The sequence below is a fragment of the Mobula birostris genome, chromosome 3 (genome assembly GCF_030028105.1).
Source record: "Mobula birostris isolate sMobBir1 chromosome 3, sMobBir1.hap1, whole genome shotgun sequence".
Taxonomy (NCBI): Eukaryota; Metazoa; Chordata; class Chondrichthyes; order Myliobatiformes; family Myliobatidae; genus Mobula; species Mobula birostris.
Window position 1 is genome coordinate 138,704,052 of NC_092372.1, and position 18,312 is coordinate 138,722,363.

Sequence of the window (18,312 nt, forward strand, 5' to 3'; positions counted from 1 at the left end):
GTTGAACTCCATCTGCCACTTCTCAGCCCACTTCTGCATCCTATCAATGTCTCTCTGCAACCTTTGACAATCCTCTACACTATCCACAACACCTTTGTGTCGTCTGGAAACTTGCCAACCCACCCTTCTACCCCCACATCCAGGTTGTTAATAAAAATCACGAAAAGTAGAGGTCCCAGAACCAAACCTTGTGGGACACTGCTAGTCACAACCCTCCAATCTGAATGTACTCCCTCGACCATGACCCTCTGCTTTCTGCAAGCAAGCCAATTCTGAATCCACCTGGCCAAACTTCCCTGGATCCCATGCCTTCTGACTTTCTGAATAAGCCTACCGTGTGGAACCTTGTCAAATGCCTTACGAAAATCCATGTAGATCACATCCACTGCACTGCCCTCATCTATATGCCTGGTCACCATCTCAAAGAACTCTTTCAGGATTCTTAGACATGATCTGCCCTTCACAAAGCCACGCTTACTGTCCTTGATCAGACCATGGTTCTCTAAATGCCCATAGATCCTATCTCTAAGAATCTTTTCCAACAGCTTTCCCAGCACAGACGCAAGGCTCACTGGTCTATAATTACCCAGACTATCCCTACTACCTTTTTTGAACAAGGGGACAGCATTTGTCCCCCTCTAATCCTCCAGTACCATTCCTGTGGACAACGAGGACATAAAGATCCTAGCCAGAGGCTCAGCAATCTCTTCCCTTGCCTCGTGGAGCAGCTGGGGAATATTCCGTCAGACCCCGGGGACTTACCCGTCCTGATGTATTTTAACAACTCCAACACCTCCTCTCCCTTAATATCAAAATGTTCCAGAACATCAACCTCACTCATATTGTCCTCACCCTCATCAAGTTCCCTCTCCTTGGTGAATACAGAAGAGAAGTATTCATTGATGACCTCGCTCACTTCCACAGCCTCCAGGCCCATCTTCCCACCTTTATCTCTAATCGGCCCTACCTTTACTCCTGTTATCCTTTTGTTCTTCACATAATTGAAGAATGCCTTGGGGGTTTCCTTTACCCTACTCGCCAAGGCCTTCTCATGTCCCCTTCTTGCTCTCCTCAGCCCCTTCTTAAGCTCCTTTCTTGCTATCCTATACTCCTCAATAGACCCATCTGATCCTTGCTTCCTAAACCTCATGTATGCTGCCTTCTTCCACCTGACTAGATTTTCCACCTCACTTGTCACACATGTTTCCTTCACCCTACTATTCTTTATCTTTCTCACTGGAACAAATTTATCCCTAACATCCTGCAAGAGATCTCTAAACATCGACCACATGTCCATAGTATATTTCCCTGCAAAAACATCATCCCAATTCATACCTGCAAGTTCTAGCCTTATAGCCTTATAATTTGCCCTCCCTAATTAAGAATTTTCCTGTCCTCTCTGATTCTATCCTTTTGCATGATAATGCTAAAGGCCAGGGAGCGGTGGTCACTGTCCCCCAGATGCTCACCCACTGAGAGATCTGTGACCTGACCCGGTTCATTACCTAATACTAGATCTAGTATGGCATTCCCCCTGGTCGGCCTGTCAACGTACTGTGACAGGAATCCATCCTGGACACACTTAACAAACTCTACCCCATCTAAACCCTTGGAACTAATCAGGTACCAATCAATATTAGGGAAGTTAAAGTCACCCATGATAACAACCCTGTTATTTTTGCACCTTTCTAAAATCTGCCTCCCAATCTGCTCCTCTGTATCTCTGCTGCTACCAAGGGGCCTATAGAATACTCCCAATAGAGTATCTACTCCCTTCTTGTTCCTGACTTCCACCCATACTGACTCAAAAGAGGATAATGCTACATTACCCACCTTTTCTGTAGCTGTAATAGTATCCCTGACCAGTAATGCCACCCCTCCTCCCCTTCCCCCCCTCACATCCCTTTTAAAGAACTGAAATCCAGGAATATTGAGAATCCATTCCTGCTCTGGTGCCAGCCAAGTCTCTGTAATGGCCACTACATCATAATTCCATGTATGTATCCAAGCTCTTAGTTCATCACCTTTGTTCCTAATGCTTCTTGCATTGAAGTACACACACACTTTAGCCCTTCTATCTTACTACCTTTACACCCTTTATTCTGCTGTTCTTTCCTCAAAGCCTCTTTATATGTCAGATCTGGCTTTACTCCATGCATTTTTTCCTCTGTTTTATCGTTCCGGGTCCTATCCCCCTTGCAAATGAGTTTAAACCCTCCCAAACCATACTAGCAAACCTACCTGCAAGGATAGCGCTCCCCCTCGAGTTCAGGTGCAATCCATCCAATCTGTACAGGTCCCACCTTCCTCAGAAGAGATCCCAATGATCCAAAAGTCTAATACCCTGCCCCCTGCACCAACTCCTCAGCCACGCATTCAACTGCCATCTCCTCCAATTCTTAGCATCACTATCACATAGCACTGGCAGCAATCCTGAGAACGCCACCCTTGAGGTCCTGTTCTTCAGCCTTCTGCCTAGTTCCCGAAACTCACACTTCAGGACCTCATCCCACTTCCTGCCTATGTCGTTGGTACCAACATGTATCACAACTTCTGGTTGCTTTCCCTTTCGTACCAGGATGTTGTGCACCCGGTCAGAGATATCCCGGACCCTGGCACCCGGGAGGCAACAAACCATGCGGGTGTCCTTCTCACGTCCACAAAATCTCTTGTCTACTCCCCTGACTATAGAGTCTCCAATAACGACAGCTCTCCTCTTCTCCGTCCCACCCTTCTGCACCACAGGGTCAGACTCAATGCCGGAGACCCTGCCACTATGGCTCACCCCTAGTCAGTCGTTCCCGCCAACAGTATCCAGGGCAGTATACTTATTTTTCAAGGGAATGGCTACAGGGGTGCTCTGCACTACCTGTCTGCTCACCTTCGCTTTCCCCCCTTTGACTGTCACCTAACGTCCTGCTTAGGAACAAGGATAGTCTGAGAGCATTTCATTCTGAAAGTAATTCAATTTGAAGATGCTATTTTTTTCACCCAAAGTTCTACAAGAATCTGTTTTGAGAAGGGCTAGCAGTAGAAACCACTGATCGAAACACGTTGCTAGCTGTTGAATATTACAGAACAATGGTGAAATATTTGGGATTGGTGATCAGCAGAAGGGAATGGTATTTTTAGTTGTTAAATTACTGAAGGATCCACTAAACAAGCTGCAGTCTATTGAAATCAATGGAGTCATGATTTCACAGAAACTTCACAACAGCAGCTACAATGTTGAAAGCATTGCATGGGACGAGTGCATGGAAACACCTTACACAGCTTGGATATCTGGTGCCTGCCCTGTCGTAGGGGGAGCATTGACCTTGATGTTTCCCTGCTGATTTGCAGAAGCAGCTGCAGCGCACCCTTTTTACACCAATGCTGGCTAAATCATGCTCTTGTGCTGGGAACTCCTAGTATAGGGCACCTGGTTCTTCACCTGCACTGTTGAGACAACAATTCCCTTTCTGTGAATGAGGAAGTCCAACACAACGCAGGACCACAGAAATAGTAATATTATTCACATAATTACAAATAATAGTGCCATTTATTGTTGATTTCTACGGATTTTCAGTGGGTGTGGGTTTGTCAGGAATTGACAATAGAGTACAATGAGAAAATAATGAGGTTTTTCACTTCAGAAGCCAGAATGCAAAGCACATTATGATTTAAACATTGTAAGCCTACTAAATATTGTTGTACAAAGGGATCTCGGGCTCCTAATGCATGAAGCACAAAAGGATTGACGTGTAGGTTAGCAAATAATTAGGAAGGCTAATTAAATACTGGTCTTTATTACAAGGGGTTTGAAGAATAAAAATAGGGAAATGTTGATGCAATTCCGCAGGCACTGATGAGGGCTGTGTATGTTGTTGATCTTCATATTTCCCCAAAGGAGACATATCTAAAAGTAGTAACAGTCAAAGAAGGTTGTTTCACCTAATGAAGACATTGATTTACCATGAGAGGTTGAGCAGATTGTATCTATATTTTCATTTTAGTTTAGAAGAATGAGAGGTTTTTTTTATAAACAAACAAGATTTTGAGGAGCTTCAGCAATGCAGATGCAGACAGGTGTATTCCTTGTGAGGTATCCAGAGCTAGCGTCCATATTTCTGAAAAAGGTGACTCCAATTTCAGAAAAAAGGAGAGATTTCTTCTCTCAGAGTTTTGAATTATTTACCTTGATCTGTGCTGGTGATGTTGAGTGCATTCAAGGGGGGGCGGGGATTAGAATAGGTTTGATTTACAAGGATGTCGATTGCTGTTGAAAGATGGTAGAAACATGAAGCCCTGGTATTGAAGTTGGGGGGAGGCAATGACCAAACCCTTTTCCTGTTTTTTTATGTTCTTATGAGTTCCCTGATCGTGGGGGGGGGTGGGGGCGCGTGGGTTGTGTCAGAATGTGAGTAATAAGACACCTTCCAAAGTGGATTCATAATGTGACAAGGTAGATTGTATTTGTATCTGACTGTTGGGATTGTGAATAAGAAACACTAAGTAAAATATGGCCTTGTTCTAAAGTTGAAAAAAAATTGTTTTGAACCCCTTCTTCTGGAGTAGACTGGATACGACTGCTTATATAAGAGGTACTGAGACACACAACACAGAACCAGAGCTCTTTAGTCCACCACATAGACGGCGATCATCAAAAACCCCTCCAAACCAACCACGATCACCAACTCATGGCCCACAGAGTACTACACCAGAGTGATTCAAGCTGACTAGATACTTCTTCAATATCATGAGAATACCTGCCCCACATGCCAGATGAAACATTCCAGATTCCAACCACCCACTGAGTGAAATAAGTTTTTCTTCCAGTCCCCTCTTAACTCTTAGCCCTACTCTAAACTTGAGCACTCTACTTTTGAAGAAATATTTCCTACTTATACACCCTATCTATGTTTCTAATAATTTAGTGAAATTTTATCAATTATCTCTCAATCTCTCCCTCTCCAAGGAAAACAATCCTGCGGGTGAAGCCTGTCCTAAAATCTGAAATACTCCAACCCAGATGATATCCTGGTGAATCTCCTCTGCACTCTCTCCAGTGCAATCATGTCTTTTCTAAACCGTATTCCAGGCATATCCTAACCAATGTTTTGCAACCTGGGTAATAAATGCAAGCATTCCATATGCCACCTCCACCATCTTATATAACTCTTCTGCCATCTTCGGGAATCCTTGAACTTGTACACCATAGTCACTTTCTTCGGCAGTCCTACTAAAGGTGCTGCCACTCATTCCGTACGTAAGTTGAAAAATTGTTCATTATTGTCATTGAGATACTGTGCTTTCTATTTTTGCTTGCCATTCATACAGGTCATTTCACTACAGCAGTGCATTGAGGTAGTACAGGATAAAACAATAACAGAAAGCAGAATGAAATGTTACAGTTACAGAGAATGTGCAGTGCAGGTAGTCAATAAGATGCAAGGCCACAAGTTCAATTTTTGGACAAGAATCCACCTTAATATACTAGGAGGCTGTTCAAGTGTTGTGCCAACTGGATAGAAGCTGCCCTTGAAAGGGGTGATACATGCTTTCAGGGTATTGTATCTTCTGTCTGATGGGAGGGGTGAAAAGTGTGACTGTCCAGACTGAGCAGTGTATTTGATAATGCTGGCTGCTTCACTGAGGCAATGAGAAGGGTAGTCAGAATCTTTGGAGGGGAATCTGGTTTTCTGGTTTTCTTGATTTGCTGAGCTGTGTCCACAACTCTGCAATTATTAGTCCTCCCAAGGTGTATCAGCGTGTACTTATAAGGGTCAAATTCCACCTCTCAGGTCTTACCAACTGATCAGTAGCATCCTGTAGCATACAACTATCATCACTACCAGCAATACTACTATCAATTCTATGTCACGGGCAAACTCACTGATTGTATTACCTACATTTTTATCCAAACCATTATTATATGCAACAATCAGTAAGGGTCCCAGCACTGATAACTGTGTGAATGTTGCTGATCACAGACCTATAACGGCATGAGAAAATAACCTCCTCTCTTATTCTCTGCTTTCCATGACAAAGGCAATTTTGGATCCAGTTTTCCAACTTGCCTTATGTTTCATATACTCTCACTTTTCAGGCCAGTTTTCCATTTGGGATCTTGTCAGAGGCTTCACTGAAGTCCAAGTCCGTGAGGTTGCGTAGAAGAGAAAATCTGCAGATGCTGAAAATCCAAGCAACATCCACAAAATGTCGACAGTACTCTTTTCCATAGATGTCGCCTGCCCTGCTGAGTTCCTCCAACATTTTGTGTGTGTTGCCATGAGGACACATCACAGCTCTTATCATTGCAGTTTGTTAACTCTTTGAAACATTCACTCAGATTGGTCAGGATGTATGCAGCATCCTTACATGATAAAGTATTAGAATCAGATAAACACCAGCACAGAAAAGAGTGCTTCTGATCCTTTTCTTTCATGTGGACTGTGACATCTATCTACACTAATCTCTATTTGCCTGCATTTGTCCTTAACCCTCTCTGCCTTTCTTATCTAAGTACTAGCTACATTGATTTTCTTTGAATCAGGCCTCCCTTTCCAAGTGCAGATAATCCTTCTGAAGAATTCTTTTCAATAATTTCCCTACCACTGAGGGTAGATCATAAGTCTTTAATTACCAGCCACATCTCCTTCCTGGGAACGTGTCTCCACCGCCATCTGTTCCCCCTTACTGGTTTTTCACCTGGAACCTACCAGCCTTCTCCTTCCCACCCTCCTCCCACCTTCCTTATAGGGCCTCTGCCCCTTCCCTCTACAGTCTTGACGAAGGGTTTCGGCCCGAAACGTCAACCGATCTTTTCCACGGATGCTGCCCGACCTGCTGACTTCCTCCAGCATGGTGTGAGTGTTGCTTTGACCCCAGCATCTGCAGATTATTTTGTGTTTACGATTCGCTACGCCGCTGCGAAGTCTCTTCGAGGTATGCCTACCCTGAAGAAGTATAAATCTTCTCTTCGACGGGAGTTCAGTGAGACCCTCTCTCACTGCTCCCCCTCTGTGATCTCCGCCTCTTCGACCAGATCCTGACCCAGACCCACTACCACAGCCACGTCTCCTTCCTGGAAACGTGTCTCCGCTGCCATCTGTTCCCCTTACTGGTTTTTCACCTGGAGCCTACCAGCCTTCTCCCTCCCACCCTCCCCCCACCTTCTTTATAGGGCCTCTGCCCCTTCCCCCTACAGTCCTGACAAAGGGTTCTGGCCCGAAACGTCAACCGGTCTTTTCCACGACCTGCTGAGTTCCTCCAGCATGCTGTGAGTGTTGCTTATTCCTGCCTCCCTTCTTAAATAATGGAAGCAGACTTGCTGTGAACTACCTCTTTGGCACTTTATATGTGGCTTAGTTTAATTAGTTTATTATCAAAGTACATATGTCACCATATACAACCCTGAGATGCATTTTGCTGTGGGCGTACTCGATACACCTATAATATAATCAATGAAAGACAGCACCAACTTGGGCATTCAACCGGTGTGCAAAAGACCACAAACCGGGCAAATTCAAAAAGAAAGAAATAGTAGTAATAAATAAATAAGCAATAAATATTGAGAACATGAGCTGAAGAGTCCTTGAAAGTGGGTGTCCATAGGTTGTGGGAACAGTTCAATGATGGGGCAAGTGAAGATTGAGTGTAGTTATTCCCTTTGGTTCAAGAACCTGATAGTTGAGATGTAATAACTGTTCCTGAACTTGGTGGTGGGAGTCCTGAGGTTGCTGTACCTCCTTCCTAATGGTAGCAGCAAGGTGAAGGCATAACCTAGGTGGTGTATGTCTCTAATGATGTCACCAAATTGGCATACAAATTTCTATAGATGTATAGTGGAGAGCATTCTGATTTGATACATCAAAGCCTGCTGTGGAGACTCCAATGCACAGGATCAAAAGAGGCTGCAGATGGTTGTAGCTCTAACCTTCCTCCCGATTTCAAGGACATCTGCAAGAGGCAGTGCCCTAAGAAGGCAACATACACCTCTAAGGGACATGCCTTCTTCTCCTTCCTACCATCAGGAGAAGGTACAGGACCTCTGAAGGCTCATACTCAATGATTCAGGAATAGCTTCTTCAAATTTCTGAATGGTCCATAATCTCATGAACAGTATCTCACTATTCTTTTATTTTGTGCACTATGTATTTATTTTGTAATTTATAGTACTGCAAAACAACAAATTTAATGCCACATACTGTGCCTGTAAAATGTATCCCCCCCCCCCCCCCCGGAAGTTTTCATGTTTTATTGTTTTACAACATTGAATCACAGTGAATTTAATTTGACCTTTTTGACACTGGTCAACAGAAAGACTCTTCTGTGTCCGTGAAAATAAAAGTTCTACAAATTGGTTTAAATTTATTACAATTATTAAACACAAAATAATGGATTGCATAATTACTCACCCTCTTCAAGTCAGTATTTAGTCGCTGCACTTTTGGCAGCAATTACAGCCTTGAGTCTGTGTAGATAGGTCTCTCAGCTTTGCATATCTGGACACTGCAATTTTTCCTCAATCTTCTTTACAAAACTGCTCAAGGTCTGTCAGATTTCATGGGAATCATGAGTGAACAGCCCTTTTCAAGTCCAGCCACAAATCCTCAATTGGATTGATGTCTGAACTCTGACTTAGCCTCTGCAGGACATTAACTTTGTTGTTTTTAAGCCATTCCTGTGTAGCTTTGGCTTTATGTATGAGGTGATTGTCTTGCTGGAAAATGAACCTTCTCCTAAGCCACAGTTCTCTTGCAGACTGTATCTAGTTTTCCTCCAGGATTTCCCTGTATCTTGCTGCATTTATTTTACCCTCTACTTTCACAAGCCTTCCAAGGCCTTCTTTAGTAAAGTATCCCCAATGCATCATGCAGTCACTACTATGCTTCATGGTAGGGATGGTGTGTTTTTGATGATGTGTTGTTTGTCTTCTGCCTAACATAGCATTTAGTCTGATGGCCAAAAAGTTCAATTTTGGTTTCATCAGACCATTGAACTTTCTTCCAGCTGACTTCAGAGTCTCCCGCATGCCATCTGGCCGAGATATTATGAGAGTTTTTTTCAACAGTGTCTTTCCCTTTGCCACTCTCCCATAAAGCTGTGACTGCTGAAGCACCTGGGCAACAGTTGTTGTATGCACAGTCTCTCCCATCTCAGCCACTGAAGCTAGTAACTCCTACAGAGTTGTCATAAGCCTCCCACACAAGTCCCATTCTTACACAGTCACTCATTTTTTGAGGATGGCAGATTTACAGCTGTGCCATATTCTTTCCATTTCTTGATCGTGACTTCTTTGTACTCCAAGGGATATTTAGTGACTTGGAAATTTCCTTGTATCTATCTCCTGACTTGTGCTTTGCAAAAATCTTCTCATGGAATTGCTTCGAGTGTTCTTTTGTCTTTGTGGTGTATTTTTTAACAGGATACTGAATCATCAGCAGTTAGACTTTCCAGATACGGGTGTATTTTTACCAGAATCAATTGAAACACTTTGACTGCACACTGATCTCTAAAAACAGATCTCTATTTAACTAATTATGTGATTTCTAAAACCAATTGGCTGCACCATTGATGATTTGGTGTGTCATATTAAAGGGGGTGAATACTTATGCAATTAATTATTTTGTGTAGTATATCTGTAAAATTTAGGTAACTTTTGTTGAGATGCATTTTCATGTTGATACGAAATCGCCTCTGTTGATCGGTGTGAAAAAAAGCCAAATTAAATCCACTGTGATTCAATGTTGTAGAATATGAAATATGAAAACCTCCAAGGGGTTGGTTGAATACTTTTTATAGGTGCTGTAAGTCAGTGATAATAAACCTGATTCTGATTCTTCTGAAAGGCCATGCCTGTTTTCAGTTCTAAGTTATGCCTGTGCTTCTTAGGTCAAATGTTCTGTTGCTCTGCCTCCCTCTCCTATCCCAAAACCTCATGCAGCTGGTGTCAACTAGCTGGCCCAGTATTCACATATTGAAATGGATGATCTGTCTTTGAAACCTTAACGTGGTCCAGCTGATTTCATAAGGGCTAAAAATAAGGCCCAGCTTGATTAATATCATCAGTGCAGTGGTCTGAAGATTAATTGGTTGTGATACAATTGTAGGCAAATGATTTTGACTGTAGGTTTAATTTAGGGACGTAATTGAACTTTGCCGTAATCTCCCCGTGCCTTGAAACCCTCCCTGAAGTTTTGATTCTTGACAACCATTCTGAGGTCTTGGTTGTTCGTCCATCGTTAACGTCGATGAGGACCTCGACACCATAATGATGGTGTCGAGACTAGCGCGTGATTTGGATTTAAGTGAGGGAGAGTTGCACAGCTTCAGCCTCACTCTCTCTTCCCAATTCCCATCTGGGTCCAGTGGCAAGACAGAGTCTAGATGGCTGGAGATGGGACTAGGTGCAGTGGATGACCAGGACGTCTTCTGTGTCTTGTCTTGCTCTACACGTTCCATGACGCTTGCAGAGACCGCCTTCTTGACCGTTGGACCTTCCATTGGTCTCGTCCGCTCAATTCACCGGAGTCTGTCTTCACATGCTGGGATAGACAACTCACCTATCTCACCAAGGGTTTGAGACCCGTCGGCTACCCTCACCTGGTTTAGCCGGCTTGTCGAAGCCGTTGCCTGGGGTGTGGCCGCTGTCGCATGCAAACAGCTACGAGGAGCCACAGGTGAGAGCTGAGTGCCAGGTGGGGACCAAAGGTGGACTAACCGCCCTGAAAAGGACGCGACATGTTCCCCCACCAGAGGTGCTACCCCTCCCTGACACCCCATATACCCCATATACCCATTCTGAGGTCTTAATGTTATTTTAAATGTGTAGAGATTTATCCATTTACTAATTTTATCTTCCTTCAGCTCCAATGTCTATGCCAGCATTACTTGTGTTATCATTCAAAGATTTAAAGTATATTTGTTATCAAAGTATGTATGAAGTATACAACCTAGAGATTTGTCTTTGCCACAGACAGCCACAAATCGAAGAAAACCATGGAACTCATTCAAAGAAAAATATCAAACCCCCTCCCCATGCACAAAAAAATGTGCAAACATCAACAAAAACACAAGCGAAAAGTGCAGAATATAAAACGCAAAATGGGAAATCTAAAGTAGAGCCTAAGGTAGATCAGCACTGAATCTGTGCATACTTCTTTGGAACTGGTCCTGTATGTCTGCCCATTTTAGCTATTGCTCCTGCAAATTCTATGGCCTATGCATATTTTTTCTCTGCAGGGTGTAAATTTTCATTGCTTGCACACTATTCACACAGTTTTATTTGACTTGCCCATTGAAATGATAGGCAGGTGTATCAGGCAAAAACATGCATCACACCTGCTGAAGATGCACCCTTGACCATGGCTCCTAGAATCACCTTACTCCAGAAACTGTGATTTCCATTATTTCTAATGGATGTAACATTGTTCTCCTTGAGGCACTTCTTCAAAGTCTCCTGCTTTGAAGAAACAATCAATTTTAAAAATGCAAATTTTTTTTCTCAGGTTATACTTATTCAAAGTTCCCTGTATGCTGTGTCTGTAAGAGCTCTTTAATAAAGTAGACCAGGTGGTAATTCTGCTGGGCTCTAAGCAGACTGTCAGAGATGTTTTTGTTTTATTAATATTTTTTGGTATGATGTATGGAAAAGCTAAATTTTAAAGTTCTGTTCTCTGCAAGACAGACTTTTCTGACTGCATTTCACATTTCATAACTTCATAAAAAAATTGGGATAAAAATAAAATGTAATGAGTTTGTAGCACCAGATGGAACAAGTATAGCAAAACGGCACTAATTTGAACCGGTTGGAACAAAACACAGTTCTGACTAGTCATTTGTTCTAACTAGCAATTCATCACTCAAGATTTGATGTATGGAGATGATTGCTGTTCAGAAGATGGAGGAGTTGCATGAGCGTCAATTTAAGTTTTAGGTTCAGCAGGGGAATTGCCATTTAAATGGAATATTATAGTTTTAAATTAACAGCAGGAGGTTGGCTGAAGTCAGGAGTGAGGATCTTGTATTTAAATATTTCAACACTCCTAACAGTGGAGCTGTGTGGCAGTTGGCAATGATGTTACCCATTCCCTGAGTGCCATGAAATTCAATTGGCAGCTTTCCCTCTGCAGTTCCAACTTGCAGCAAGTCTCCAACTGCAAATTATAACTTTGAAACAAGATGTTTGAAACTCGCTGGAGACTTACCAGTAGACATCAAGTCCTAATTGTTCATAGTTCTAGATAGGGGATTTGGGTTTCTCTGTTCAAAAGAAACATTTGTTTGAAAATGTTTCTGTAAAGTGCCTTGGAATTTTTTGCTATGTTAAATGTTGTGTAAATGCAGGTTATTGCTTATAAAGACATTCTATAGTTGAAAGCTGATCAAATACTGCCATTGGCTGTAGCAAGAGAAACTATTCATTATACAAAACTGAAATTGTGTTTTACAAAGCTGTTTAATTCTGTATGAATTCTACTGATGCTCTACTATATTTCAGTTGTGCTGCCACATTTCCATCATTGATATTAAATTATAATCCCACATGGAAACTGCAAGATTTCAAATTATCTGAGATCGTTTATTAAAGAAAATGCTAAATTTTGATAGACCATTTTTTTACTCTCAGCAAAATCAGAATATCACTTGGAGTTGATTCAGCTGTTAACTACATCAAAGTGCTATACTTTTATATGAATCATGCTTCAATGTCAAAAGTTTAAAGTACAGCTATTCACAATTGAATGGGGATGCAATATATTAAAATAAAAACTTTTTTCTCTGGAAATGGCAGTTTAAAGACATTTGTATTTGAAGATAACGTACAAATTTAATTTAAATGTGCTTTCTTTTATTCACTTCATTACTTCTGTGGTAAACTTATAACTAAACTAAAAAGTGAAAGTTCTTGATAACTAAATTATAGGAAATCTAGAGACTGAATACTCTAATGTTAAATCATTTGTCATTTAACTCCTTTTAGGAAAATTGTATTACGAAATGGAATGATTTAAATTGTGAGCTTCTAAAGGAGGCTAAGAATAATACGTTAGAGACTGCATAGTTCTATAGGCCGAGCCATTGAAATGTGTAAAAGTGTATAATAAGTTTTTTTTTAAAACATCTATTGGAAGGCAAGATGTATTTAAAAGTTACTGCAGAGAGCTATTGAATTCAAATCCATAGGTCAAAACGTTAATGACCACAGTAGAAATGTGGATTTGCATACTTCCTCATATTTGCCAGGATAAGGATTATGATTTTCAATGGACTATGGTAGGATTCTCTGAAATCAAGAGGATTGATGGGAATTTACTAATATTTAAAATGTTAGAATAAGTATTTGGGATAAGAGTTATTGTGAAAAAAAGATCTAGTGCTTTCCCAGTGTATATGACAAATAAATTCTTCTCAGTCTTCCAGCTGGGTACAGATATCAATTATAACCGACATTTTGGTGACAAACTCTGCCATCTTCATCAGGGATGATACCGAGGCATGTCTAGATTGGTGATACTTATTTTTGTTTGACATGTTGTGTGCTCAGAGATGCTCTTCTTCCCACCGCTGTTGTAATGCATGGTTATTTGAGTTACTGTCTCCTTCCTGTCAGTTTTTACCAGTTTGGCCTTTCTCCTCTGATCTGTCTTATTGTCATGGTTTTTTGCCTGCAGAACTGCTTCTCACTGGATATTATTTGCTTTGTGCACCGTTCTCTATAACCACTAGAGACTGTTGTGCATGAAAATCCCAGGAGATCAGCAGATTCCGAGGTATTGAAACCACCTTGTCTGGCACCAACATTCATTCCATGATGAAGCTTACTTAGATCACATTTCTTCCCAATTCTAGATGTTTGGGCTAAACAACAACTGAACCTCTTGACCATGTCTGCATCCTTTTATGCATTGAGTTGTTGCCACATGATTGGCTGATTTGATATTTGTATTAATGAACATGTGTGCAGGTGTAAAAAAATAAAATGGCCACTGAGTGTAAGAAAGGCTAAACAATTTTGTAATTGAGACTCTTAGTAATAAATCATTTAGTACAAGTCCTATTGTGGAAATTACTGAACATCTCATTAGAAAGGAAACATTCAGTTTAAAAACTGGAAATAAAACAGAAAATTCTTGGCATACTGAGTGTTTTCCTCTTTCCAGCAGCATCAATTTTTTCATTAAGGATAGGCTTGTCACAATCTGTTTTTTTTATTTAGGTTAAATTTTTTCAGAGATGTTCCTGACTTTAGACTTCTGGCTTGTGGTGGAGATGGAACAGTAGGATGGATCCTCGATTGCATAGGTAAGGTTGTGAGTTACTGAGTTACTGTAAGCCCCAGAATTGTACCCACAATTGGATAAATGTTGGAAACCTGAAATAAAACTGAAAACACCAAAGATAAAGGCAAGCTTGCAGCTATCTAGTGAACTGATTCTTCATGAAGACTCTCATGTGGTCAGTTCTTCCACTGCTATTGAAACAAAAGGATTAATTTGGGATATAGTAAATTTCAAATAGGGGAAATAACCTGTAATTCTTTTTGAAGGAGCTCCAAATATTCAGATAAAACAAAGCAGTTTATTCAATAGTGGAGCAATGTTGTTATATTTTTTCTACTCTTGGACATTCACTATTTTTCATTGGTGCATAGTTTATAATCTCACTTGCTTCCTTTCCACTGCCATGCCCCAATGCACATTTCTGTTTCACTATCAACAACCTTCCACTCAATATCTCACAAGTTTGCCAGTTAAATATGGACTTTTAGTTCCTTTCATTTGATTTTAAACATTTTACTTAAGAATATGAATATTTATTGGAGGCTGGGAAACAAATGATCTGGTTAGAGAATGCTCCATCAAAAGCAAAAACTCTCTTATTGAGTTGTAATGCTTCCATGCTATAAATATTAAATACACTGCTCAGGTTGTCTTGGTGATGATGCAAGTAAAACATTGAAACAAATAAGACTTTTCCAACACAGTAATAATCCATTCAGTCACAAGCAAGGCAGCCGGAATTCATTCACATCCCCAACACAGAAAGGGCCAGATGCTCTGCAACATAAAAATTATCAATGCAACCATGTGTATTTGTGAATTCATGCATACACAATTGTGTGGAACTGATTAATTCTTCTAACTAATTGGGCAGTTTTCTCAAAGAGTAACTGAGCCATGTCAACTAAATAGGACCCAGGTTTGATCATGGCCTGTGCCAATTAAACAAATCTTATCTGATGTCACAGCAAGGGAATTAAAATTGGCTTCAGTGTCCCTGTGCATGGGATAGCATAATTAGCTTACCAGCTATCCAGCCACAATAGCTATCCAGATATCCCTGCTAGAGATGCCTATTTGTAGGCAATGGGCAATAACTGATTAAAGTCACTTTAACCTACTTTCGCATATGAAGCTCTAATGGGAAATGACTCCGATTGACTAAAATCCCCAAAGTAAAAGTGAAAAGTCCTTTTTTTTTATCTCAGACCACTACAATACAGTATGTTACTGCCCAGATGATTTTTTTTTGTGTGTGTGGTCCTGACAATTCCAGTAGTCTAAATATTTACATGGACAGTCTTGGTATCATCTGTGTTACTCAAACCTCTGCCTATTTTCGATACTGCTGACTTGAAGTTGGAGGAAAGTGAGACTACAGTCCAAGAATGTGCCAATCTGTTTCACTTACGCTTCTGTACAGGATGTGCTCAAGTGCGGTTGCGTTCAACCATTTCAGTATATACCTCTGAAATCTTGGGTGAAGTTTTGTGGGGATAACATCATCTTTCACAATACTTACCCTTCTGCAGCACTAGGGCATTGAGTGGAAAGCTTTGACCCTGAAGCACTACAATTAAAAAATATTAACAGCTAAAATATTTAATTACGCAAGATTAGGTTCAGTATAAGAAGTTAATTGATAGCATGAATCCTAACTCATTATATTCCTGCCTGATTTTTTAAAAATTTAAACACTGTAGTGATCAAGTCAGGAGTCTTCATTTCATTATTCAGTTGTTTTTTCTTGAAAAGCTTCATTATTTTATGAAAGTATATTTAGTGTTTTTCATTCACAGAGTGTTTCGGTGTATTTATTGTACTGAATTTTACTTCCTTCTCTTTCTACCCAGTTGTTAGACTGGAAAACCTTTTAATTGGATGAAATCTGCCATTATAAGCATCCAGCTGAGAACACAGATTAACCGTAGCTGTGGTTGACTGTTACTCTTTTCTGCCAACAGTAATGTCCCAGTGCTGAATCAAATCAAAATTAATATTTCATTGCCACTTTCAAATTAGAGGAAAAATCCTCAACATAGTAAATGCTGAGTCTGATGTTTGTGCTATCGGCATTTGGAAAGGCAATGGTTGATGCCGATAGTCATCATGGATTTGTGTATGGGGAGTCGAGCCTCATGAATTTCATTGAGTTTTCTGAAGAGGTGACCAAGAGGATTGTGTTGAGAGCAGGATAGTAGAAGTTATCTATATGGACATTAGCAAGGATTTTGACAAAGTCCCTCATTGTCGAGTGCTCCTGAAAGTTAGATCCCAGGGAATCCAGGTTGAGGTAGCCAATCAGATACAAAATTGGATTGGAGGTGAAAGGAGGGGTGTCATAGTCAGGAATTGTTTTTAAGATTATCAACCTGTGACCAGTGGTGTCTGCAGGGATTAGTGCCATGTTCCTTGTAGTTTGTGATATATATTAACAATTTAGATGATAATGCAGGTATCATGATTTGTAAACAACAGGAATTCTGCAGATGTTCTTTTGAGCAACACACATCAAAGTTACTGGTGAACGCAGCAGGCCAGGCAGCATCTCTAGGAAGCGGTACAGTCGACGTTTCATGCCGAGACCCTTTGTCAGGACCAGCAACTTTGATGTGTGTAGCATGATTCGTAAGTTTGTGGATGACAACAATGTTGTGGATTGCGACAAAAGGTTCTCTAATATTACAATAGGATCTTGATCAATGAAAAAGTAGGTAAAGGAATGGCAGATGGAATTTAACTTAAACAAGTGTGAAGTAATGCAGGATAGGGCTGTGGGGAGACTGGGACTATTTTTCTTAGGATTCCCTCTTTATCTTCCTTTAGGCTGAGGGTTGCCCTAATCAAGGTTAATAAAATCATGGAGGATATTGAGGCACGGGTAAAGTGGATAGGGATAATCTTTTTCCCAGGATGGGGAAACTAAATCTAGAAGCAAGTGCTTAAGTTGAGAGGTGAATATATTTCAAGGGACTTGGGGGAGAGGTTTTTCCACACACAGGTGGTAGTTATATAGAAAGAGCTAACAGAGTAATTGGTAGAGATGGGTGTAATTATAATACTTGAAAGCAATTTGGCCAGGTGCATTGATAGGAAAGGTTTACATAAGGCCAAATTATAGGCAAATAGGAATAGCTTAGGAAGGCATCTTTTTGGCACTGATGTTGGCCTGTAGGGTCTGTCTCTCTGCTATATTACTCTATCAGATTTCATGTTTCAGGTTAAATCCTGAAATTTTCTGCCATGGGCTGCAAATGTGCATTGTAGTGACATTGCTTTGTCCTTGTTAGTCTGGTTCCATTTTCCAGAAGCTGAGTAATGCATAGATGTACATGCGACACTCTCAACAAATGGGAAACATTATCTATCCCAAAGTACTTTTGTTGGTTCATTTTTACAGAAAATTTAAAATTGTTACATAATAAGCTTTAAAATATTTATCTATTTTACTTACAGACAAGGCAAATTTGCCTCAACATCCTCCAGTGGCAGTTCTTCCACTTGGAACAGGCAATGATTTGGCTCGGTGTCTTAGATCAGGAGGAGGTAAGGACAGAAGTTCCCATTGAATTATTTTTAGTCATTGTTAAAACTTTTGGTTTGGGCTTTTAGATTGTATAATTGGCTAAGTAAGCTCAATAGACGACAGAATTTCAATGTTAGGTTAGTTTTGGCACAAATTAATATTGCATGATCTTTTGTATTGGTTAAAATGTTGCAATGTTTTTGCAGCTCTAATCCTGAAACCAACAGAACAATAGAATTTCTTTTGAGCACTTTTTAAAGTAAACTTTAGTTACTTAAAATAAATAAATACAGCAAAAGTATTTGAATCTCCTGATTAAGTCAATTGCATTATTTAAGCAGTGTCAAATTACCATCCTGAATTACATCAAGGAATTTTAATTGCAAGACAAAGGATTTGTCAGTTCTCAGCACTGACTCATGCTGTTTGGAAACCTGAGATAGACAAATCAATTTGGAAACCAGAACAAATTTGAGAGCATTTTGTTACTAGTTTCAGTTTACTGTATATCCAAATCTG

General features: G+C 40.5%; 1 protein-coding gene across 3 annotated transcripts in view; it reads left to right on the forward strand.

The window, feature by feature from the left end:
* Window positions 1-18,312, forward strand: part of dgkb (diacylglycerol kinase, beta) — a 738,504-nt gene that overhangs the window by 352,427 nt on the left and 367,765 nt on the right. For all 3 annotated transcript variants that reach the window (XM_072251979.1, XM_072251978.1, XM_072251977.1), the window contains 2 exons: window positions 14,204-14,289; window positions 17,724-17,813. In XM_072251979.1, coding sequence (XP_072108080.1) covers window positions 14,204-14,289; window positions 17,724-17,813 — 176 coding nt within the window. The remainder of the gene's footprint in view (window positions 1-14,203; window positions 14,290-17,723; window positions 17,814-18,312) is intronic.